Source organism: Phasianus colchicus, chromosome 2 (assembly GCF_987193195.1).
Source record: "Phasianus colchicus chromosome 2, bPhaCol1.hap1.1, whole genome shotgun sequence".
In the NCBI taxonomy this organism is placed as follows: Eukaryota; Metazoa; Chordata; class Aves; order Galliformes; family Phasianidae; genus Phasianus; species Phasianus colchicus.
The window spans coordinates 68450390-68477203 of record NC_143437.1 but is presented as its reverse complement, the minus strand read 5'-3'; the positions used below and the strand labels follow the sequence as shown (position 1 = coordinate 68477203).

The window sequence follows — 26814 nt, the reverse complement described above, 5'->3', positions numbered from 1 at the left end:
TGGCATTACTCTGGCACAGGGCATGAAATACCCCCCAGAAGCAGCTCTCCTCCCAGCCTTCATCCCAGGAATCCTCCTCCCAGGCCACCTTGGAGCTCTGCATTTGGGAGGTTGCCAGGATCCTGCCCAGGGCTTTGCCCACACAATAGCACCATGCTCCTGTGGGGCAGGGAGACTGTGGCCCTGTGAGACCTCTGAATTTTAAAGCAGCAGCCAAGCAAAAACGATTACCACCCAACTTCTGCCTCAGGGCTGGTGTCAGATGTAAGAATATTGCATGTGGGGACACATGAGAGAAAGCAGAAAATGTTTTTTTTTGCCAGGATGATTTATCACCAGCTGTTTGAATCTGACCAGATGCCTGCAGTGCTGAAAGTGTTGAAAGGATGAAGGATTTATTTATTTAAAGAGCTATGAAACTTTTCACGATGGGGCACATCAGGTAAAGGCAGACCCAAGGCAGGAACTACAAGACACAAGCTTTACATACATGGTTGATCTGCTTGAACAGATCTCCTCGTGTCTCCTGTGTGGACTCCTCGGCTGGACCTAATGTCTCCCTGCTCACATCTCTCCAGTGCTTCCTGATATCACGGGAGACTGAGATCCCTAAATCCCTTAGGTTAACAATGTGGTGGAGGCTCAGCAGGAGGCTGCTGTGCCTTTCCAGCCACATACAGAGGGCCAGGTCTCCCAACCAAAACCTGCCCTCCACTGCTGAAGGAGGCTGCCCTCTGGCACCTTGGCCTGCAGGCCGCCCACTTTTGCATCTAGGCCTGCAGAGCAAGGTTAAATATCTGAACAGTTATTTGATTCAGTCTGTCACACCCCTTAAGTCCTTTATCCTCAGGTTCCAAAATAACAGATCAACAGAGAACTTTATAGATCAGTGACTGGAGCTAGGCACCAGTGTCATGGTCAGTGTGGGAACTTGGGATGAGTTATGGCCACACACCCCAAAGCCAGCCTCTGACTGCTTGGAGGACAGCTCTTCCTTCAGCTCTACAAGTACAGGCTCCATAGGTCTGTGTCTCTGACAAGAAAGATACAGAGTTCCTATACTGCTATCTTCTGAGATGTGCCACTTCTAGATTTGGCTAGTGATTGCTCTCCACGTTTTGGAGAGGTCCTGCTGCAATAACTGTCTTGCACCCATACGAGGCATACAGCCTCTCTGAGGGACTAGATGGGCTCTATGACACCCTCCGCTGTTGATGTTCTGATGGCTATTCCCTCAAAATAATCCTAATTAGATAAGTACAGCAGAAATCAACACATGTTGGTGTTAAATCTATGAACAGAAAGCATCTGCTATAGAATACCTTTCCAGGTGACATCATCCTTCCTCTGACCCAGCATTACTGGCACCACTTGGCAAGACTGGCTGCCTAATTCTCACCAAAGGGAACCAGCATAAAAAACAACAAATACTGTTCAAAGCCTCTAATGAAATGGTCTCGACAGGGTTTCTAATTTATTAGCTAGAAGCAATTTTATACTTCTGAACCCTTCCTCCTCCATCTACTTCCTCTGGCAAGTTGAAGACTTTGGAAGGTTCCAACGAGCAGAAAGGATGGGCAGCTGGCCCATGGCAGCAAACTGTTTAATGACTGGGTTGTTGTGCGAGTGATTGGCATCTGTGAGAAGAGGATGTTTTCCAGTTTGTGCTTGGCAGTCAATGCTCTGCAAGCTAGTGCTGGAGGATAACTGCACTGCAAATATGGGGAATTTCAAGAATGACTTCTTTTGCTTTCAGTCTTTGAGGGATGGGTGCTATTGCAGAGATAAGATGGGGATCTGTACTTTCTCAAAGCTCAGGAGGTCTGAGCATCTCTAATTACGAAAAGTTTTGCCTTTAATTTCAAAATATAGCTGGAAGTGTTTGCAATTAATGACAGAGGCTTCCCAAGCTCTGCAATTTGCAGGCAGTGATCATAAAGGTTTATTTCACTTTTCTGGCAATAAGGTGAAGTCTTCCTAATATACATGCCTATCTTGTGGAATGTGAGATGAAAAGTAAACCATACCTTGAGTCATTGTAAGCAGTCATAGGTTTACAGTTTTATGTCAGTTGTATGCTCATGATGAAAAGACACCTTTCATGCTGAGGAGCTTTAAACTAAAATCAGAAAACAACGTCAGTGCAAAACAGCAGAATATTAATTATTAACAATAAACATGAGTGCTTAACAGTTTTGCCAAGTTACTGAAATAGATACTTGCACATATGTACCGCTCAAAGCATGTTTTACTACAGCAGAACTTCCTCTGAAATACAACACTTTCAGAAAACATCATAATCTGTTGAGAAATAACACCGTTTCATTTGCAATAATCATCTCACGATGTATTTTCTGCTCCTGTTACCACTCTAAAAGATTCTGAATAGTGAAATGCCCCAACACTTTACTCAACTTCTTTCCCAGAAAGGAAACAACAGCCCACACTGCAGTGCTTCATTTGCTGCTCCAGTGACATGCTCATGATGCACACCAGAAGACAGCCTCAAAGCATTAAGCAGCACAGAAATAAGTGCTTTCATCAGCTAAGCAATCTCATCCAAGCTCCTAAAGAACTGCATTAACAGGCATATAACTAATGAATAAATTCCTCTGTTATTTAGTATGCTCGTAGTTACTCAAAGTTACTGCTAATTTTTTAGCTCTTACTCGTCTTTTGATGCTTTTGAAGTCCTGCAGGAGAATATATTTGATAGCATCACTGAAATCACAGAATGGCCAGGGTTGGAAGGGACCTCAAGGATCATGAATCTCCAACCCCCCTGCCACGTGCAGGGCCACCAACCTCTCCATTTAATACTAGACCAGGCTGCCCAGGGCCCCTCCAACCTGACCTTGAACACCTCCAGGGATGGGGCATCCACAACCTCTCTGGGCAGCCTGTTGCAGCACCTCACCAGTCTCATAGTGAAGAACTTCCAGAAATGCACTGTAATTTAATATTTAATATGAGGAACTGTTAGAGGTGAAGTACATCTCTTCACAGGGAAAGAAAAGTAACGTAAAAATGAAGGTTTTAAGAACTAAGTGGAATTTCCACCTATGAGCTCAGGTGCCTCTGCTGAATTAAGATATTTTGTGTTGCTCAATTTATGGCTGGGTCTGCGTGGTGTGTGATCTTACCTCATTTCCTAAATCCAGGAATTCCACCCCTCTCCATTTCTAGGGGGATGTTTATTTTGGAACTTGGAAAATAAACATCCATCTAATACACTGAAAGGGTAGGACAACATGGATACTACAAAATTAAGTTCTCTTGCTTTTCATCAGATTATTTCTGCTATATTTTTACAGTAATGTTAAGATGAAAATTACAGACAATATTTTTGGGCACTGCTTAGGTTACAAACAAATGTCTAGGTTAATGCTTTAGCTAGCACTATCAGATGCCTCTCTAACATGCATGCTAGCTAAAATACACTTTGAGGCATTCAAGAACAACATCTCCTTCCTTTTTGCACACAGAAGGCCTGATACATGCTGAAAGCAGAACACACACACCAACATTTTTCTTCTGAGCAGCACACACCAGGCCAGAAATGTCACATTTGCAGACATCGATCCATTGACTCCAGCTCTCATGTTGCATTTGCTGTGGAAGCCAGAAATCTTTAGTGAAAACCACCATTAATTGATTAACCCTCACTATTCAGACCTCCAAAATTAAATTTACCCTGCTATGGGCAAGGATGCAAGCACATTTGTTCCTTGCCTCTGTTACTCCTGCTACAAATGTAGAGGGGTATCTACAGAGCAGAGATGCTGATATTGCTCAGCTTTGGGTTTAAGAGTTGAATTTTCCATTCGTTTTCTTATGACAGATTAAGGGAAAAATGCCAAATCACAGTCCTCATAATCCAGAACTTCATATTATTTCTCCAGATGCCAGCAGCTGGTCTAACTTCCACTCAGGGACTCCATCACAGGGATCCCTCTGCCATGAACATGTGGAAGGTGTGAGATTGTTTAGAAACAGTATAGGATTATTCAGGAGTAACACTGTCTGAGATACACTTTGGCTATCTTCATAGATGAGAGAATTGGAAGGCTACCTCACCTCCCCTTTCCTCAATAGTAAGGGGAAAAAAAAACTGGAGAAATGCTTTTTATTTTCCTGGCACACAATAATAGCAAGGCAAAAATAATTAAAAGAACATATGGAGAACTGTAAAAAGTTGCCAAACCTGGCTGTTCAAACAGCATGAACTATCCAAATCCTGAGAGGTCTGCACAAAGAGGCAATTGCACAAAAGCTGTCTAACTAAAGGCTTTCAAAGTAGAAGAGCTTGGCAGAAAACTGGGTGCTTGTTTATTAGCTTGGCTTCCAAGCGCCTCCCTCAGCCCACCCCCCAAATCCTACTCAGCTTGGAAAACCCCTTTCACAGGAGAGGCTGACAGGAAGAGTCTATATGCAGATCTTCAGGCAGCCCTGAGACGCTGCCTTTGGCTAAAATTAAACGACCTGACATCACCTTTCAAACATAGATATCTGAAAGCTGTTGCTTGCTGTATCAAATCCAAAGAACTGCTGCTCATGTTTCTGCCTTCCTACAGACAGATGGCCAAGAAAACTCACGTCAAGAAAACCCTGGTGAAACAGGAGAAGTGCTGGGTGTGGGAACAGGTGTTTCCAAATTCTGTCTTAACCATTCCTTACTCTTACATACCCACAGCCAACTGCCCTCCTTCTTCCCTTAGATGCTGGTGGTTATACTGGTGGGGAGGGTTCAGCATCCATCTATACTCAGGTTGTCTTTTTTCCTCAGATACCAAAAGTTAAATCAACTCCACTATGAGGGAAATTAATTTGCTCTTTCTTATGAAGGATATGAAGACTCAACATTTTTAAAATACTTCCAACTCTTTTCACATATATAAACTCTGATTCTAATGGAGGCAAAGACAACTAAGATATCTTTACATTAGCTGTGAAGAATATTGGAAGGGAGTACCGTGTGAAAAGTTCATTTATTTCCACTTAAAAACAGATTTTAGCTTATATAACATAAGACTCTTATAGGACTCGAGTGAAATTTGCTTCATGCACTGGAAATAAAAGGCACAGAACACACAGCCTCTCTGTGAAATAGCATTACCACTGCTCCCCTTGAAAGCAGATTAGCTGAAATTTCATTATGGTTTTCTACACCAGGAATTGTTTGGTTCCAGGTCTATTTAATTGAAACCTTAAAGGTTTAAATTCCAGTGTATTACTCCTGTATTACTTGCTTGGAATTAACATGGATTCCATGTGGGGCCATCATCCTTTCTGTACTAGAAGGAGCAATGCAGTCAATAGGACAGCTCTGCAAGATCACTTTTTTGAAACCAGAATCTTGTACTTAGAATACCTACTTAAGATCAATTAAAATATCACAATTAAGACCTTACTATTGAAACAAAATGCCTTTCTAATAGAGATAGCAGCTTTTTACAGTGGGAATCCTGAACATTAACTTTGTGACTGGGAGCTCCACCTTCAGTACTCTCAATTGCCACTCAAAGAGAAATGTTTGTTTCCAAACTCCACAACTTACTACTGGTAAAAACAGAAAGAAAAAAAATGTGTTTGAGCAGCTACAGAACAAGGTAAGACAAAGACCGAAAAGATGACTGAGGTGGCTGTGCTCAAGGATTTGAGATTCAAGGTGCTGATACAATTTAGCTCAATTTCACAGTTATCCAAGGATCCTGCTTTCTACAAACCCTATCAAGCAAAGTTCTCGCTTAGAGAAAAACTCTGCCCTGTTGATATCATAACATTCAAGAAGAGTCCAGATTCTCTGGGGTGTTACTTTCAAAGATGGCACTGCACTTGTGCATCACAGGAGCACAGGACTGTAGGGGCTGGAAGGGACCACTGAAGATCACGTAGTTCAACGCCTGGATAAAGCAGGTTCTATACAGCATGTTACAGAGGAAAGCATCAAGACAGGTTTTGAATATCTCCAGAGAAGGAGACTCCACAACCTCTCTGGGCAGCCTGTTCCAGTGGTCTGTCACCCTCACAATAAAGAAGTTTTTCCAAATGTTCAGATGGAACTTCCTATGCTCCTGTTTGTGTTCATTCCCCCTGTTCTGTTGCTGGGCATCACCAAAAAGAGCCCAGCTCCATCCATTAGACACCCTTCCTTCAGATATTTATAAGTATTGGTAAGATCTCCACTTAGTCTTCTCCAGGCTGAACAGTCCCATGTGTCTCAGCCTTTCTTCACAAGCGAGATGCTCCAGGTCCCACAACCTCTTCGTGGCCCTCCATTGCACTCTCTCTAGAAGTTCTCTGTCTTTCTTGAGCTGAGGAGCCCAGAACTGGACACAGTACTCCAGGTGAGGCCTCACCAGGGCAGAGCAGAAGGAGAGGATCACCTCCATCGACCAGCTGGCCATGCTCCTTTTAATGCATCCCAGGATTCCATTGGCCTCCTTGACCATAATGGCACACTGCTATTTCATGGCCAGCCTGTTGCCCACTAGGACTCCCAGGTCCTTTTCTGCAGAGCTCCTTTCCAGCAGGTCAGCCCCTAACCTGTACTGATATGTGTGCTTATTCCTTCCCAGATGTAGGATTCTTGCCCTCAGTGAACTGCATAGTGCTCCTCTCTGCCCAACTCTCCAGCCTTTCAAAGTCTTGCCAAATTGCAGCACAGCCTTCTGGTGTGCCAGACACTCGTCCCAGCTTTCTCTCATCAGCTTCATTCCAGCCCCTAAAGCACAGCTGTTAAAAATTCCAAAATGATCTTAGAAAATAGTTCACATGTCTATGGGAAAAAGGTCAGGGTGAGAGGCTGAACCTGAACTCCACTTTCACAGCATGGAGGAATAAAAAAAAAAAATCCCTCAACTCTCTAGTCTGATTGTTCAATTCGGTGCTGTGATCAAATACAGCAATCCATACATTATTTGGTAAAAATAATGTCCAGGGTTCACAAATAAGCCCCAAATCACATACAGGTTTATCGGTATGGTACTGGTTATGAAAGCATAAATTCTTCTTCTCCAACCCCTTCTATCCCCCCAAATCAGATTATACTTTATAAGGGCTTTGGAGGCATGATCCTTCCCAAGCTACAGAGTGAATCAGGAAAAGTCCCTGAGAGTGAAAGAAACAATATGAATTTGGTACAGATAATCAGCAGCCTACTCACTTTTTAAATACCACTCCCTCTTCCCAAGTTGAGACTTTACTTGCTTAGAGATAAAGCTCCTGAGCTCAGAGCTCAAATAGCTCAAAAATTCCAAAAGCCTTGGGATCCAAGTATGAATATGATGACAAACACAAAACTGGAAGAGTGTATCAGTTTATCCAAAACTGAGAAGCAGTAGTATTTGCTTGATGGGAACAAGACTAATAGTGAATGGTAGAAAACCTTTCTGTCCCCAAAATCAAAATCTACTTGCTGCAGCATGTCACAGTTTAGACAACTACTACTAGACAACTTCTACTCATATTTAATAGCTCTACAACCTATTCAAATTAATGAAATAACAGTTCAGGTGTTGTGTGCATGTCAAATCATTAGGGAGTTTGCTTATGTGCTTTTGTTGTTTTGCAGCCAAGACAAAGTCATGTATGTATCTTCAAATTTTGGCACCTTAAAGAATATCCTGTCATATGCATTGGGAAAATCTGAATTTGAACAATCTAGACAAATCTGTCTACAGTTTAAAAATAGTTGAAGAGTTAACAGTAGACAGGCAACAACTGTGAAGTGTATACGCGTACCTTGACTGATAACTGAGTATTCAAACTCAATATTCTTCAAGTTTTCCTGCCTCCAATTTTCTCTTCTTTGTGAAAATAAATAACAGAAGAGAAAATGGACATTTTCAAGTTTTTGTGGTAAGAAAAGACAATTTAGCAACATTATTATAGACTGTAATACACTGTTACAAACAGTATGAAATAATACAATTTTTTTAATAATATCTGGGTAATTAATTACCTAGACTATCTCCTCAATATTTCATGATTACCAAAGAACATTTTACATTTCCATTCTTAAATAAGTTACTGTGTAAATAAAGTATGCTCAGAGTTCTTGCATGTGGACAGTACTTACATTTAATTACAAATTATCTGGATATGCTGATAGATGTAAAATACATTAAAATTGTTTACATGAAATCAGCTCAGCTAACACTAAATCTGGAATCTAGATGTTCACAACAACACTGACAGTAGCTCAGCTATGTATTTGAACATGCTACTTAATATGTACTTTGAAACGCAGTAGAAAAGAAATTCAAAGAAATTCTAAAAAAAGGGAAGCACAGATCAAAATTCCATAGCAGGTTGGATCAATAAAATATTGAACTGCAGTTCTTAAATGTAAGTACTACACCAAGTAGTATCTGGTTGGTCTTAAATGGTGTTAAAGCCCTTCTTTTTTTCCTAAAGGAGACAGTAATAAGCATTTTGCCTATTCAATCCAATCAAGATTTAGGCAACGTGCTATAAAAGCAAACATATCTGACACTTCTTCTATAACTTTAGCAGTTGGCTTTCCTGCTCCATGTCCAGCTTTGGTGTCAACATGGATGAGAAGTGGGTTGGTCTGTTTACGGCTTCGGCCCACAACATATTGCAGAGTAGCAATAAACTTCAGTGAGTGTAGAGGGACCACACGATCATCATGGTCTGCTGTGAGAAGCAGTGTAGAGGGATACTGGATGCCATCTTCTTCTGGTAGTTTAACATTGTGAAGTGGAGAATACCTGAGAAGAACAGACAAACATTTATATATTTTCTCCTCAAGATCCAGTAAGAAGGTCCACCCCCATTGAAACTATCACAGGGACATTTGATAGCACTCAATTCTACAATTCCCCATTGCACATACCAGGACTGCACTACTGGCAAATGACACATAACAAATCACTAGCTCTCAAATGTGAAGAAATACATTAACTTACAGAGGATGTATGCATACATCTCACAGAAATATCAAAATAGCAGGAATGGGCAAAGGGAAAGAACAACAGAAGCTGTAAAGCTCATAGCAGGATCTGTTCTGCAGCGAAGCAAGGAGATGAAGACTTTTTTCCAGCACACACATGTATTTCCAGGTCTGCATGTGAATAAATGGCTCTTTTCCATACAAAACAGTTTCTGATAGTGAAAAACAAGTTCTGTATACATTTACCAAAATTTGTTCCCACCAATATTTATACCACTTTTGAACATGAAGGTACTCTGGAAGAATATCATGCAGGAAACTGAAAAAAGAACTGTAAGTTTTATGGGTCTTGATAGATGACTGATTCATACTTTTTGAGTAAGAAATTATCTTACTAAGAAAGCTTGTTTTCTTTGCAGGAAAATTTACATTTTTTTAAACTACTGCAGCATTGTCCTGTAATGCCAATCTTCATTATTGAAGGAACAGGAGATGAGATGCCAGAAAAATAATTTTAAATGATGTAACATATTTTAACACAGTCGTTAGTGACTATATCAAATGTGCAGACCATTGATGTTCTCTCACAGTGCCTGTTTTATTTTGCTCTTCTAAATAATCTTTCCAGAACTCTTAGCAAGAGCCTAAGAACTGAATTAATATCCTATTGTGGTCTACTGCCATCCAATTCCTACAAATAAATCCTATCTACATTGTATAATACAGTTAATAATGGTCATTTTCTCTACCCCATCATAAAAAATACAATTTACTTAGTGGTTCACTTGAGAAAACTCTCTGTTGTGACAGCCTAGAGCAGGTATTGTTTAGAAAGAGTACCTAACAGATGGTTAAAGCTGCTAGTAGAATATGGTCTCAGAAACTATAATCAGTTAACTCAACAGGGCCTTGACGAGAGTTGTTCTCGTGTGAAGTTGACTTGTAAAGAAACTCTAAACTCCATAAATCCAATGTCAGAAAAGAATGAAATAATTCATATTAGCTAATAATAATAGTTATTTATCATGACAACCTGAGACTGTTGAGCAGAAATTGCATTTTAACAGTGACAGAAATATTTAAAGATACTTACTTGCATAGCCATTCAAACTGCTCTTTATGGTCAGAGCAACCGTAGTCAGTAGTCCAAGCATGGCCAATGGTGTACTTGTGGAACTTGAGCATATCCATCACTCCCACTTGGGCAATAACACAGCCAAAGAGGTCAGGACGCTGATTAGCACAGGCAGCTTTGACAAGAAAACAACTCTATTAGTATTAATATCTTAAAGAAAGATATCAGCAATAAAAGGTCCAATAACAGTAAATTATCGTCAGGGGGAAAAAACAAAACAAAACAACCCAGAAAATTGTTAAGGTAAAACAACATGATAAGAAATATGGATTTCCCATGTAATATCTGAAGCCAAAGAACTTGAATACAAAATATCCAAAATAAAACCAATTGCAATGAGAGAAGTCTGCCAGTGTATATGAAATGAAACAGTCATTTAAGAAAAAAATGAAAGCAAACATAGAAATGGATAACAATTATAATTATCAAAGCTGATATTTTCTAAAGAACTTAAGAGCTATTTCCTCTTGAAGCACTAAACACAGTTCTTAGCAAATACGTCTTCCAAACTAGCAGACTGAGTTTGCTAGGAAAAATGCACGTGTTAAATATGTGAACTTATGGATTACTGAAATTGAAGTGTGCTGAACCATTCATTTTCTAACATTATTGTCAACAAAGAAAAGGACATTAAGAAGAAAATTCTCCATTTACTGATAAGTTTTCTTCCATAATTACCACATCAATTCATATAAAAAGAGTTCTAATGAAAGCAAGCTTTTACAAAATCAGAGGAATAACCTCATTTTAATTTTTAAAAAAAGTTACTGCCGTATTTTTTTCTTTTTATTATTTTCATTTCCCTACTTCTGGAAGGCACAATTTCTTTAAGAATAACGGTTGTCTCATATTACAAAAAAAAACCAGACTAGGCCCACCTAGCTCCATGTTCAATTTACAAGAGTTACAACTGGCAGATGCTCTGGAAAAAGCTTTAAATACAGAAAATACTGAGAGATTTCCTGTACATTGTCAGCTTTTGCAACAAGTCAGTTGGTTTCTCCTGAGTTGGAGTTTATCCTCAGCCATCAAAACAAGTATCCTCCATAAATACATCTATTTCCTTTCTTAATGTTTATTCATCTATTGTTATGATATCTTGCAGCAACGAGTTCTTCAATTCCAACTTGTTGCTTGATTTAAATCTGCCAGATGATTTTACAAATTCCCTACACTTTTTTTGTAGCATAAGAAATACCTAGAATACCTAGAAGTACCTAGATTTTCATTTAACTACCACAAAGGATCCCTTCCTTAATTCATCCAAACTGTACATCCAAACCCAGATATAGTCTTTTTCAAATTTGTCAGCTTCTCATTTTTGTCCACTGTGAAAATAGATTATTTTTTCCCATTCTTTGCTTTCTTTTGCAACAGCAACCTTCCATCCAACTCAACAAGAACTTTCTTTTAAAGTCTTGAGATCTTGTGAAAAGCTTATGAAAATCCAAGAATAGCCAGATCACTGTTACATGCACCATATGCTCCTTGACTCCTTCAAATAGCTCTAAAATTTCAAGATACAACTTCAGCCTGCAAAATTCTTCCCCATGCATGTCAACTATTATTTATTGGTTTCAATTGGCTTGTCTGTTACAGAAGTCAGTTTTACTGATCTGCAGTTTGTGGTTAGCCATTAACCATTTAAAAAATTGGCATTAAACTTGTCCCCTTCTGTTCATCAGACATTCAGGCTTAGCAGTCTGCAATTTCACATTGGAATTCATTTAGGATCTTGTGTGTGTACCATCTGGTCCTGGCAAGACATGATTTTTCATTTGATTTATTCTAAAACCTCTTCTGCTAATGCTTCAGCTTGAGGCAACTCCTCAGAGTATCACCCACAAGGAGAGACTGGTGAAGGGAAATCCCAATGCTCTGTAGAAAGGAACATCAATAAAAATGAACCATTTCCTTGTTCTGTTCCGTCATTATCTTTATTTAGTGCTCCTGCACAGCCCCAGAGATGTTCTGGTCAGCTTCCTGCTTCTGACACACACAGAAAGTTTTTATTACCAACATTTATGTTGTTAGCAATTTGCACAGCCTCCTGTGGTCCATCAGTCCCTGTCAAAGCTTATTTTTAACCTATTTTCTTATTTTAACCTATTTTCTCCTTATTTCTGTTTTCTGGAGGATGTTATTTTACGTCTAGTCATCTCTGATATGTAACTACACTTCCTGGGTCTTTTTCTTATATAAGGCTATTGTCTAAAAGTTCTTCATCCTTTTAACTGAATCTTTCAATCAGATCTTTTCAAGTCATTTCCTTTTTTGAAGAGAAATGCTATTCTGGCTGGAAAAAAAAGCCAAAACACCTATCGTAAGATTGAATTCATTCAATTCTTCATTGTAAAACATCTCTTGAAGGACTGTGCATTGCTCAGAATTGTATCAAAACTGCTGCTCCTAGCTCTTAGGATAGTTACTTCAGTAAGAAAACAAACAGTTTTGGAGCCACTTATCAGTTCCCATTACACCCCTTTTGTTAGCCATAATTATATGCTGTAACCTGGAACAACAATTTATTCATTAATTTTATCCCTCTACACATTGAGCTTTAAAATTTGGTATCAAAGCCTCAGAACTGTTTGCCTAAGCAAACACAGGGGGACAAATGCTGCATTTGCATGAAAGAGGCTTTCAGGTCACAGCTGTGCTGCAATGCTGAGCTTTGGGATCATATCCTGCAGGACAAGGAAGTATTGTTTCTCAACTCAATGAGGCAAGAGTTCAGAGCCCTGTGCTCCTCAGAGACACCTCCTGTTAGTTAAGATTAAAAAGAAACAGTATTTTGGAAGAATAACAATACTCTTCCTTATAATTTTTTTTTTCCCCCTCAGAAAATGAAAACTAAGAAAATCTGGCTCTGGATGCTTGCACTTAATGTAACAGTTATGCTTGCCAGTGTTGTATGAACAGCTACTGCAAAATTTAAGTTGAAAAAGCACTTTTGTATTTCCTAAATTCACCTATTTTAATCTGTCTCATTAAGAACAAAGAAATCCAGATGGACTGTAATTAGTCAGCAATTACAATAGGTTTCTAACACTAGACTTTCACAACAGAGGCATCTAGACTCACAGCATCCGTCTGATACAGACATGACATGCACTCTGCACTCACTTTCCCTAACCTAAAGAAGGTGCCCAGCTGACTTGTTCATGAAGAAACAGATTTTTTTGGTGACTAAAGCAAGGTAGGATGAATCCCATCCTGACTGAAACTGAAGTCCAAGTAAGGATAAAACAGTAGGTGCAGAAGCAATGTAATAAATCGGAAGTTTAACAGAATTTTCATACATATATAACTGTGCTCACATAACATGGACTTTTGTAGTGGTTGTACTCCCAATGATGTGTAAAACCTTTTTTCCTCTATTTTTTTTTTTTCATCCATTCCTATTGGTGGTGTTTACAGTACACAAACACCTTCTGCCATCTGAGAAGCAAATATGCAAAAATATGACATTACATGTTTGTCTTTAAAACGTTGTTGTGGCCAAGATAGCACAGATTAAAATGCTGTATAACTCCACATCTCGTTTCTTATACAAGATACTAGTTCACTGTAAAACAACAACAACGACAAAAAATCAACAGTCAGTTATTCAGCAGCTGTTAAATAGAGAGTAGAGCAGAGCATGCAAAGGGTGGTCCTAATAAATCTCATTTCCAATAAACTAGATGCTTTTCTCATGAGTAGATCATCTCGGTCATACTGTCTCATGTCTCTCATGTTGTTTTTAAAATAATCCAAACTAACCACATTATTCTTTTGTGTTTCCTTCTCCTGCCACGACCGAAACAAATAACTCTTTTTTATTCTACCACTTTTAGAAACTAGGATATAATCAAAAATAAATGTAGCTTTTAAAACACTGCATGGAATATAAGATTTTCTGTGCAACTTTTTCTAAGAAGACTATTAATTTCCTTAAATTTAAGAACATAGCAGTGAACGAAATACACTTGTAACAGCATTACATTTACATAATCCTCAAAAGTCCTTGAATTTAGTGTTTTGCACAAGAGACATTCCTGGATTTATTTGTCACCTGTCTTAACTACACGATTAAAGTCAGTCACGTGTCCTTGTACAAAGGCCTTAAATGCAGCAACGTCACGTTATCATTTTCTCCTCTAGGAATGAGAATGCATGACTACAGAAAGACAGAATAAGAAGCTCTAATGAAGTACTGCAGAACTTGGGATTCTGGCTTATGCCATAGGCACACAAAAATTCCTGAATGTCACATAACAGGTTTTCTGGTTATTCAGTTATTGTTTTATACTAATCAGAGATGAACTTAAGAGATGAAAAACAGATTTTTTTTAATGCATTCTTACTCCGTGATTCTACCATTCTAGCAAACAAGACAGTAATCACAAGTACTGCAGCTAGTATTTGCTGCAGAATCCTAATGTCTTGTAAATGGCAAATAGAGTAGAACTGTATATATTTAATGCTTGGTATATATTAATGCACAGGCATTCTGGCAACTCTTGAAAAAAAGATTCTGATATATTTGTTTGGTTACTTTGATAAACTCCAGTACCAAAGCCAGGAAATATACAAGCAGTTCTTACCAACTAAGAGGCCTCCATTTGAACCTCCATTAATAGTCAGCTTCTTTGGAGACGTGTAGCCCTCTTCGATGAGGTATTTGGCAGCATACTGAAAGTCATCAAAGCAATTCTGTTTGTTGGCCAAGATACCACCTAGCACGCAAATAAAACAAATCAGTTGATTCCATAAAACCCATGTGAATCCATCTCTTCAGAAAAACACGTGTGCAAAAATACCTGGGAACAATTCCAGTTTCATGAACATTTTAATAATTGATGCAGATCAGAAAGACAGCAAAAGTGAAATATTCTTTCAACACGAAGAATATGAAATGGCTTTGTCAATAACTCTAATGCTTTCAGAAACGCTGAATAATACATACTTACACTGTGGAATGACCACCAGGTAACATTCCAAACCAGTAATATTAAAGCTAAAAGCTTTGCATTACAAAATATATACAAAATAACCACACAATCCACTTGAGGCTTGATCTAATGGGACATTAACAGCATTAAACTCAGCGACAGTTTCTTAAGGCGATAAAACTTCAAATTTGCGCCCATATAAAATAAGCACTTTAATTTCCTTTACAAAGAATGGCTGATAATTTACCTTTTTTTCTATTATGTTTCCAAATCAGATGATATGTAGCTGTGGTCAAATAAGAAATTCAGAACTGCATCTTGGTTAGAAATTTTATTAGTGAGCTATCAGTGTGGAAAGAATATCAACCTAGAGGGCTCACAGATGACCCAATCTCAGTACTGGCATCTTCCTCTCTTCAGATGCTTGTTTGGTAAAGAACTAGAAAACGGTTCCTCCTCAAAGATCACCCTACCTTAGATCTGGTACATTACTTCTCAGACAATTAAACATTTGTAACAGTCTGGGGAGAATATCTTTACATTCCTGAAGGAAAGACTGTGGTACAGTCAGGTAAGAGGGGCTCGTACCTGGCAGAAATGGAACTCTATTTCCTTCCACTTAGTTTAAAGCCAAGTGGTTTAGCCTAAACTAATTGCCCAGGCTCCCACTATGGTTCAGGATAATTAACCCCACCTCCAGGATTAGATATAATATGAAGGTGCTTATTTCCATCATCCATTAATGACCCAACACAACCAACTTAAATTGGATGCTGCATTCCTACGTTGCAAAATTTGAGTAAGGTAACTCCAGACTTTAATCATACAGATTTCCTTGTGGAATTGTGAGCATTATAACAAACAAATACTCTCATACTAATAAGATCATTGAAGAAAGACGTGTTGGGACAAGGAAAAAGTCTTCAGATGCATGGCAGCAAAGGAGAAATAAATAAATCTTACTCTTTCCTTCAAGTTTTGAACTAGCGTAAGGTCAAAATCCATACAGTAAACCTGTAATTGCTTCTAGAGTTAGCAAAGAACAGATGTATATCTATTTTTGCAACTGCACAAAAGACTTGGGTCAAAATTAAGCAGGAAATAGGTGGAATAAAGGAGCATTATCACATTAAAATAAATTTTATTAAAACCTATTACAAACCAATCTGCAAATTAAAATTAATGAAGGATACTTCATCTCCAGCAATAATATCCTGCATCTACAATCACATATAGCTTCTATTTATGAAACCATTACTTCTTAACTCAATTGTAAGGAAATGACCCAGACAAAAAGTTACCACAGATGAAATGGTAATATCAAGATGTAATGATCTGGGAATACTGTTATGTTTGATACAAAGTTATTATAGATTACTCCCCGTGCAAATTGTTGCATCATCATTGTTCTGGTGCATTTGCCTTACTGACAAGATTTCTAGCAACTTATCCTCCAGACTCTTGGGATATGAGTAAGACATCATCACCAAACAATGGTGGTGAGAGGGACTTTCTTCAGCTTTTCCTTCTGGTGAAGGCATGCAGAAAATTGTCAACAATCAGAAAAGCTGACAAACAAAGGATTTAAGTGAGGATTGTACTGGAAAAATATGGAGAGAAATACTTTAAAGGTGCTAAGAAGTGACATGGAACACTGAAGTCACTTAAAAAACGTCTACCTACAAGTTGTACCTCCTAAGTACAGAGTGCATGACATGTCACTCATGGAGCTGATTAAAGATCATATGAAAACTATCTCACTCACTCACTAATAAAGGATTTATTCATAAATTGTGTAAAATCAATTCTGTTGATGTTTGTTTTCTAACATACAAACCTAGCAGAATTACATTCTGAACTCCAAAGTTCATACCTTCTATAAGGTTTTGCAAATGGTTAATTTCTTTCTGTGATACCAATAAAAACTAAATAGATTGTTGCACTGTCTTACATATCTAGAACTGTGGGGTCATTGTGGGGTCGTGTGCATTACAAGTAACGTAAGAGATATGTAAAGGCAAGGCAAATCTCTTGCAGTTCAGACAGTCTTTGTTTGGAAGACTGTTCATGACAAATAGCTGGATTTCCAATCCTATTATCTAGGAAATTGATCTTGCTTTTAAAATATAATAGCTTTCACTATCTTGGAAAATACTTTCTGCAAAGCCATTCAAATTAGGATGCAAAAAATTCATTGAAAATCCACTGAAAATTTCAGATAACACTGGGTAAGGTAGAGATCACATGAATAAGAAAAAGAATCCGACTTTTCTATGGAATAAATGTAAGGTGAAATGAGACTTGAGTATGGAAGAGGGACAAAACGAAAACGTTGTCAGCCTCAGTGTTAGACCTGCAGTTTTGTTCCTGTGCTTGGACTGATTTACCTTTGTGCCAGGTCTCTCCATATTCACCACCACCCCTGATGTTCGCCACTGCTAGAACACCCCCCAGGTGTCGCACAAAAATAAGTCTTGACACACTGAAAAAGCAAGCAGATAATTATTATTAGTATTTATTTCTAACTACTTGTATTCCTACCACTTTCAGAAAAATACTTTGAAGGAAAGTCCTAAGATCAATGACGAAATGATGAATAAAGTACTGCTCTGATGGCAAACCTAAGTAGCCAGGTTCTTTTCAATGGTTGTCAGTGGAAATGAAACACTTTGCAGCCTCTTAAAGGAAACCAGAGCTGTTCTGCTCTTCTTTAGTTTCACACCCTTGAGGAGAATGTCTACTGGCTCCTCTGGAACATAAAGTAAGTTATGCAGTACCACTGGACCCCCAAGGCTTTTTAACTGCTGCCTTTCAGTGGGTCCTTCACTCTTCCAGGAAAGGAAAGTTTAGCCCAAATGAAGAAAGCAAAGCATTAATAATAACGATCAGCACATGATCAACACGTGACATTTGTTTATGGGCTGATATATACAACTTCTGCTTCATGCTTTTTCTTTGACCTTTATAAAACTATATTTGTCCTTGTTTTGTGCCAGGCTCTGCAGTCAAGTCTTAGTCAATCCCGTTCCTCACATTTTCCACTTGATTTGTTAAATATAAAAAGTAAAAATGAAAAGTTCTGCCTTCCCTAATAGCTCTCAAACCTGGCTGAAGGCTGAAGTAACATGATTTTTTCTTAAACGTCAAACTGCAAAAAGTATAAAAGCTATTAATATTATTAAAAAAGGGATTTAAGTAATTTAGGTTATATTTAACAACTAAGAAGATATATTTATCTCTCATGTATTGAGGCAGTAGCTTAACATAGTAGAAGCTCCAGACTTAAAACCATCTCCTTTATTGTTAAGGAGAACAGTAAATATTCAAACTTAAGACCAACAAGTCTTTTTTTTTTTTTTTTCCTAGTAGGTTTAAATTTCTTTTTTAGTTGAATTTACTTAAATTTTCTTTCTTACTTGAATTTTTTGCTTATGCAAGAGACTGCTGCCTGCAAAAACTAAATTCAACCGTAAGAGCAAGGCTTAGGTCTTTTTACCTTTAAGCCCCTCCCTACTGCTCATCTGAAATGTCCTGAAAGACAGCTGTCTTACAGCATTTCTCACATGGATGTAATACCAAAACAAGTAAATGTTCCATACCTCACAAAGCAATTCCATATGTATTGGCACTTGGTCTTGACATATGTGCCAAGGATTAAGAAAATAAAGAAAAAAAGCAGAAAGATGACAAATAATAAGACTTTCGCATTTTTATAATCTGTCAGAAAAAAAAATTCTGCCTAGATCGGCTGTCTGTGGCAATCAGATGGCATGAATGATCTCTGCTTCTGTAAAATTCTTAAGTCCATCACTGTGAACAGTATTTTTCCTTTGATCACTGGGACATGCTGATTATTGGTAAGATTGATATTCCATAAGCATACTGTGCAAAGGTCAGAGAGCATTATTCTGTCAAACTCAAGGATGTCCAATTTCTACAGGTTAATTCATTGATAATGTACAGTAGTCTCACAGTAGCTTGTTCCATAAGATGGTGGCTTCTTAAATTTTGCTACAAAATCTCACAGAACACTCTGCACTACTTTTCCACGTCTCTGTCTCAGGCAGAATCAATAGAAAGTTTGGGTACTACTTACTTGACCGAGTAACCAACCAAAGATGCAAGGAAGAGGAATTGAAGGTGAGGTATGAATTTGCTACCCAAACATATTGTCTGAGATTATTTTAAAAATAAAACATGCCACCCTTTTCCATCTTCTGAAAAGGAAACTGCCTATCTGAAGAGTCAACATATTTAATCAAATAATCTGAGCAACGTGGAACCAAATTCTTGAGTGCATCATGTTCATGGAGGCTCCTCTAACAGAGGTGCTACCTTGGCGATAATTTTCAGAGGGCCTGAAAGTGACTTGTCATCTCCTAAGATATTGAATTTCAGAAGAGTCCCTAATGCAGTCACTTGATTATACGAAGCTAGTCTCCATTTCCCTTAGCAAATTCTCTTTCAATTCCACAGACCCTCACTAGGATAAAGTCCAGAGATTGAAATAATCATTACGTTGCAAAAAATGTAAGTAAGGCTTAGTATATCTGTGTTCACTCTCATTGGTACAACTGGAATTTAGGCACTTCTGATAATGTTACAACCATACATTCTCAACACAAACATCTAGTAATGCCACTGCAAATAACTATTAATTAATACCCAATTTATGATCAGTAATAAAGTGAGACGACTCTAACTTGACTGATATTTTGAGGCGGAAGTGCCTAGTGTTTATAACAAGGTTTCTCAAAGTCAATTTTAAATTCAAGGAATTAAAATAGACTAACTTTTAAGAAAGTAAAAATTTGAAATTATCAGCACAAAATTTAACTTTCATCCAAACCCTGCTATTTTCTCCTGTTCTTCCAGGTAAATTCTTGTTTCCAGATTTGATTTCAAGTCAGCTTGTTGTGTAAGTCACAGTAAACTGTTCAGTAGCCTTGGATGTCTAGAAATTGTATCCTTCTGTATGGAGAAGTCTGGCTCCCTTTTCCCTCTGACAGCCTTTACAGCCATTTCCTCATCAGCTGATGGTTGCAACTTCCTTTGGAAAAATGCAGGCTGGTGCACTAGTGGTAAGGAAAAAATCCCATAATCCCTGAGTCACTGGACTTCGTTGGCTTTTATGGGGCAGGAGGCAATTGTAAAAGAGAAACAGAAAAGAGCGATCTAGTGATCTTGCATTCTGCACCATTGGCTGTGGTGTTGCTTGACCTTTCTGTGGGCTTACAGACTTTCCCTACACCACCTCCATGCTTAAAGGTTTGGTCGAATCTGACCCTGTAGCAGTGAAATACAATTTCACAGTCTGCTTCACAATCAATTGTATTTCTGGGCGCATGAGAAATTGTTTCTACTGCACCTGCAGAGGCACCCACAGAACAGTACAGGGAAACAAGCTGATTCCTGCAGTGTAATTAGCAGAATCTGAGGCATTATTGGTGGGTTTGCAATAGTGTTACCACAGAAGATCTGCCAAGCCACAGGTGCCAATTCCATCAATTTTAACTTGCACTCACTATGCAGGCTGTATATAATTAATGACAGTGCTCTAGTGTGCACATTTTAGAAATGCTACCAAATACAGCTCTTTGGTCCAGGGGAACACATAAAAGATGCATGCTTGCATTCAAAAATAAAACACTGCTGTAACTGACTTAATGACTTTGGCCTATCATTCTCATAGTTATTTTTGGATCCCCTTGTTGATTTGTTTCTGTTGCTTTCAGGGGAAAAGACTTTTTGTGTGTGTATTAGAGAATAAGTGAAAAGCAATATCACTTTTTGAATTAAAAAACAAGTTTCCCAAGCCCAAGAGCTAGCTCACATTGATGGATGCAAAATATCAGCAAGAAAATATTTTACTGACTAGAAGTATAGGACAGAAGATGGTCACTGAAAATAATCAGTAGTCTAAAAACGAACCAGGTATTTATGAGTTGTGTGAATGTGGCACCAAGGGATGTGGTAGGTCAGACTGAAGGTTGGACTTGGTGATCCTAAAGGTCTTTTCTGACCAAGATGATTCTATGATAGGAGAAGTAGGAACATTCTGTAGAAAGTTACAAAAGCCTTAAGTTCAAATTAAAAAAAAAAAGAATATTTACCCAGAAATAGAATGGTCTTGTGTGTGTGTGTGTAAGTAGGCTACTATGTAATTGCATTTCCGTAACTGTCTCAGCTCAGGGTCAGGTGAGATATGTGGCAGACTTCAGCCTTGACCATCCTGTGGCTCTTTTTGAGCAATTGTGCCTGAGTTCATCTATTAAAAAAAAAATTTTTTTTTAAATGGTGTGGTGTTGGGCTGCAATAGGACCTGTTGGACTGGGAACTACTCCTGCATACTGTACTATTTAGTAACAGGGACATAGTCACGCATTGAACTTACTAGGTATGGAAGTTCTGTCTTTCTGACATAACTTCTCTATTACAATTTCCTTTCCTGATCTTGCCTGCTTACTTCCAGAACATTCTTCCTCAACAAGCGTGCAACTCTGAGTTTATTAACAATAAAGATGCATTCCAAGGCTTTGATCTTTCTCTTTTTTGAAAGGCTAAGAAAGGATGTATTCCTGTTACAAGGAAAGAATGAGCAGGTAGATGCAGCTCACCTCTGTCTTCTTCACACTGTTAGTGGAGTAACATAGAGTCTCTTAGAACTGATAGTTCTCTGTGCTTCTTCTATGGTATGGTTACAGATTCATACTCTTATTTAATTCACTGTTTAAGAGTACAGTTTCATGGGGCTCCAAAATATATAGGTCACTTGTCCCTTTCTCCCATCCTCCCTTCTGTTAGCTACACTTTCTTGCTCCTTGCTAATGCTGGACTCCTACAAGTCAAATTTCAACCTGCCCAAGTGGCAGAAAACCACCCATCCTTTTTGCTAGGATAGTTTGCCACCCTTGTGAGAGTAATGAGCTTAACAAAAGTTCCAGCTAATGTCAGGGCTAACGAAAGGAGGTGGAACAAGGGACCATGGGATACTTTCCACTCCTTTTGCCAGCAGCCAACTCACGTTGGCTCTGCAGCACATGAAATTTTATCCCAAATCAATAAATACATTATATTTACTTTAGAAAAGAAAACACGATCAGTTTTATCGCAGTTTTCAGCATCTACAATAGACCATAATAAATCAGTGCTTGAGTCTAATCTAAAAGGGAATTTAAAACCTATTCTGGTTATATAATTGTCTCACAAAAACCACAGGAAATTAAAAATGTAGCTTTACAAGGCATATAAAATACTTTCCAGTAATCACAGACTGCAAGATGTGAGGTCCATTGTTGGACAAGGTACTTGATATAGACCACCAGAGACTGTAAATCCTACTTAGAAATACAACCACAGTGACCTGGAAGAGCTAATACTACAAAAAATTTCTTGAAATACACTGACTCTAAAAGAAGACTGGTAGCACACAAACTTAACAGCATGGTTTGATATTAGATTATTTTTGTATTAGTGAGCTGCTCTTCTATCTGAAATACAGTGTTCCATTCAGCCCTTTGCATTTCTGTTTACTTCTGCCTTGCTTAGAAACAACAGTTATACATCAAAGCTCTAAGACAATCAGTGCCACTTTTGCTAAGTCTATTTGAATTCCCTCACAGAGGAAATAAGCCCTTTCTTTAAAGAGGACATCTATTCAATATAGGTTATGGCTTTGGAGAGCAACAAATCCTGTTTTGCAAACAGCATTTTTGGTTTACAATGCATTGCTTTGCATATGCAGAGCCTGTATCAAACCTACCTCTCGACAAAATTAATCTTTTCTCTTTTTGATTATACAGGAACACAGTATGATTTTGCTTTTCACAATCTTCTCAGATGTATATGAAAATACATCTGAATTTTCACAATTTACAGTACACAAGAATTTTCTTTAATACTTAAGACACAGTTGGTAAAAAGGAAATTTCCTATACTATCAGCTCAGCATTTTAATGCATTATGTCTTTTCTGTTGAGCTCAGTGACAAAGCAGGAAATGGTTAAGCTATAATTCACAGAGTAGGGTGCCTGCTGTAAACTTGACAAGAGTACAGCACTTCTCTACTCTGACAGAAATTTCTTCTTTGATTCTGGGCCAGTCCCTTGAATTCAGAACTACCAAAACAAACATATGATGCCTGGACTCTGATCTGCAGCCCTTGCAATTCCATCTTACTTCCAAAGGACTTGAAACCCTTTACTCTGCAGATCCACAGTCCAGCCAGCTCTCAGTCCTTTCTGACAGTTGTTAACATCGAATTGCTTCAGAAGGTATAAAATACTCTGCTGCTTACCTGTAGCTTGGTGTAATTGATATGTTGAAGCCTCCATATCCATACAAGAAGGCAGGATGAGAACCGTCCAATTTAATTCCTTTCTTGTGAATAATAAACATGGGGATCTTAGTACCGTCTTTGCTAGGGTAGAAAACCTAAGACAAGACAAGAAGAAATGTGGAATGATCAAGCCATCACCTGCTTGGTTGCTGGATAGCTCTGAAAAACATCAAAACATGACAATACAAAGGGTATGTCTATTAATTTTTACATGTCCTGCACTGTGACTGAGCTGATAAGGAGAACGAACAGGACTAAAACCAGATTTCTAATCTAAGACATTCCTAAAAATCTCTCATTTTTAAAAACTCTAAATTTCAAACACTAGAGAACAGTGTACGGAGAAGAAGCAACACATCGTAGGGTTGCGACTTAGTGAGACCCAAGCAAATCTTGCACAGTTTTGGGTAAGAAATAGCTATGTGACTCCCAGACAAAATATGTATAACTCCCTTAAGACTTGATCTTGTCTGCTGAAATGCAGCAGCATTTGCCTGTAAAAACAAAGTTAATCACAAGCAAAAAGCTAAAGATATTTAAAAAGCCACAGAATTATGGTTTTTGTGTTAATATATTGGCATACATTTTGTTAACATTGTTAATACATTAATAACATTTCTCAACAGAGTCATTCCACGCACCAGACTCAAATTAAAAGAATAAACCTTGAAGAGCTGAAGACCCTGTTTCTTATTAAACCTTATGAAAGCATCAAAAAGGTGGCTATTCAACACTTGTGCATGCACCATAAACTCATAACAGCAGTACTGTATCCAGCAAACATGGATTGAGTACTGTCCAGTCTTTCCAGGTTGTCTCAAATTCCCCTTATCGCAGTGGTAATGTAATTCACGACAGACACTTCTGTCATACTTGGCATATTTCCAGACATTTCCCAGCAGCTAGGACCATGAGTGCTGGCACTGCAGAACCCCCAAACCCGCCTGGCAAGACAACAGAGCTATCTGCTGGCTTTTAGGAAATCTACTTGCAAAGAATCAAGCATCCATGCAGCATATGGTTTCCTACGTGCCTCTACTACAATAAGTCACAGCACTGTAGTATCTTAAAAAGCTAAATTCCACATATAGAAACATGCACTGCAATTGCTTAACAGAATTTCTTCATCTTGTTGTTTAGATGCATGTACCTGCATGCATGTTATAGTTTAGGATCCAGCATATCCAATTTTGACAATCAAACGAAACATGGACATGAAAGCAGTTTACTGCTTATCCTAAAGTTCCTTGCATTGGTTTTGGTATCAACATTTATGGTTTCTATTTTAATCAGAACAAAGTAATAGAATCACATTCTTACTTCATTGTATGTTTACAACCTCTTCACTTTTAGAGGAAAGAAACCTATCATATTTTATAAAGTGTACATGATCAACAGGATCTGTTTTTATAACTAATGAACCCCACCAGTAATACGATCTCATGCAACACATTTAGTCTGAGCACTGCTTGTAACGTGAAACAGAAAGCCACATGGCATGTAAAAAAAATGAAATCACATTTGATTTTAGTTTAAGCATGGCTAAAGATGTGTGAGAAATTTCAAAAGAAACTGTGTTGACATCTGAAGGCTTCACCAAGTCTTTTAGGCTTATTCTAGATAAAATTCAGTATTTTAAGTCCTATTTAAAAAAAAAAAATAATAATCAGAACTAAAAGTCGAAGGCATTTTTGCACAGATGTGCTACTGCCACAAACATCTCTTTACCCCTGAAGTACTCATCAGAACTCATTACAGGAGAACACACTTGAAGTATTTAGAAAGACATTACAAACAAACTGAACACAATACTATAAACAAATAAAATAGCTGATGGACAGGAGACCTGCTGAGGATAGAGATGAGGCATTCCAAAGAGAATCCTCTCTAAAATACACTCCAACAACTCCAGTTGTTGCTGGCAATTCGCACAATGTGCACATCTGGCCTTTCCTGTGTTTCCAGTAACAAAGCTGGTGGGCCAGACGCCTTTTCTTTTCCTTACAGAACTCTCTGGAAAATGACTTCACAAAGGCTTTTATCATCATCAGTTAAGATTAAATAACATGACAGTAAATGCAAACTCATCCAAAAAATAAACCAAACCAAAAAACTGCACGTCAAGGTGACATTTGTAATGTAAGGGTTTTCATTCCTATTTTTACTGAAATAATCATTACCTCTCTCTCCGAGAGGAACAAATGGCAGGTGGAAAAAAAATCAATTCAGTGAGACACCAAGATATGTGAACCTATTTAAGCTTCTCCAAATAGACTATTTTCAACAACTGATTCAATCTCACCTTTAAATTGGGTGTTATCTCTGAAGCAAGTCCAATGGTTTATTTATGCAACCAATAAAGGGCTGTGCTTCTATCTCAAAGATTAAGGTAAATTGGAAAGGGCAAGCCCTGAAGAGAAAACCTTCCTGTGATGGCATTTCATGCCTAATTTTAGAAGCTGACAGTTTTTACAAGTTACTGCTCACAGAAGGGTCCTATGGTTTTCTGCTTTATCGCAGTGAGGAGTGATCCACTTGTGCCAGTCACATTACGTTACTCATCGCTCACATATTTTTAAATGAAGACTCACATCACTATGGCCATTAGCACATATAAAAAGCAACATTTTTCCCTTCAAAATCACCTTGAGGACAATGCATCAGATATACCAGGGAGAATGAAACTATAGAAATAGTACGGGAGGGAGGTGTGAAATGCTGAAAATAAATATTTTCAGTCTCCAGGAGTGTACCAGCAACAGTGTGTGGTTGGCAGGGTGCTTCTGCCACGTGCAGGCCCTCGGACTATTCTCAGAGCATGTGTGGGAGCAGCAGAGGAGCCCTGAAATAATTGTAAGTATAATTTTGTCTCACGCTAACGTCCCTATGTGTCACACGGCATGAGATCTCTGTGCCAGAAAGAATCTCTCTTAATTCAGATGCTGGAACATGAGGCACAGATTTAGAAACCTTATCCTAATTGGCATGAGCCAGAGAGAAAGGAACACTGCTTGCACATCTACTCATTACTACAAAGTAATTAAACTATACAAACTAAAATCAACAATATTTGTTATTCCTCCTTAGTACATACAGTTTCCATTTTTTTGTTGTTGTTGTTTAAAAAAAAAACACCAAGGCTTAGCACTTCAAAACAATTTACACTCAATTTTGATCTAAAACAGACACTAGAAGCTTACTTCCAATCCTGTAGAGGGAGGTCTACATATAAATGATTTGCAAATTTACTTAGCAGCTAATGAGAATAAAATGTGTGCTGTGCATTCAGTTCTGTGGTGGTCTTTGTCCTCTTAGTTCCTGTTTGTTATAAACACACAGAATTTACGTTACACGATCCTTAAGGAGTAGGACAACCAACACCCAGTACCACAGATGCAGATATAAATTCAGAAAGATCCTAAGTTTATCCATTTATGCTTCTGTAATGACAACAAGAGCATCCTCTCTTCTTCACAAAAGGCCAGAT

General features: G+C 38.1%; 1 protein-coding gene across 2 annotated transcripts in view; it reads right to left on the bottom strand.

The window, feature by feature from the left end:
• Positions 1 to 1906: 1906 nt before the first annotated feature.
• The window catches only part of PREP (prolyl endopeptidase), a 98002-nt gene continuing 73094 nt past the window's right edge, over positions 1907 to 26814 (bottom strand). Inside the window, exons 11-15 of one of the 2 annotated variants that reach the window (XM_090135933.1) lie at positions 23286 to 23422; positions 17377 to 17471; positions 14642 to 14773; positions 10011 to 10167; positions 1907 to 8735 (exon numbers count right to left, since the gene is read on the bottom strand). In XM_090135933.1, coding sequence (XP_089992059.1) covers positions 8441 to 8735; positions 10011 to 10167; positions 14642 to 14773; positions 17377 to 17471; positions 23286 to 23422 — 816 coding nt within the window. In that variant the 3' untranslated portion in view covers positions 1907 to 8440. The remainder of the gene's footprint in view (positions 8736 to 10010; positions 10168 to 14641; positions 14774 to 17376; positions 17472 to 23285; positions 23423 to 26814) is intronic. The other variant, XM_031611257.2, reaches the window with a different exon arrangement.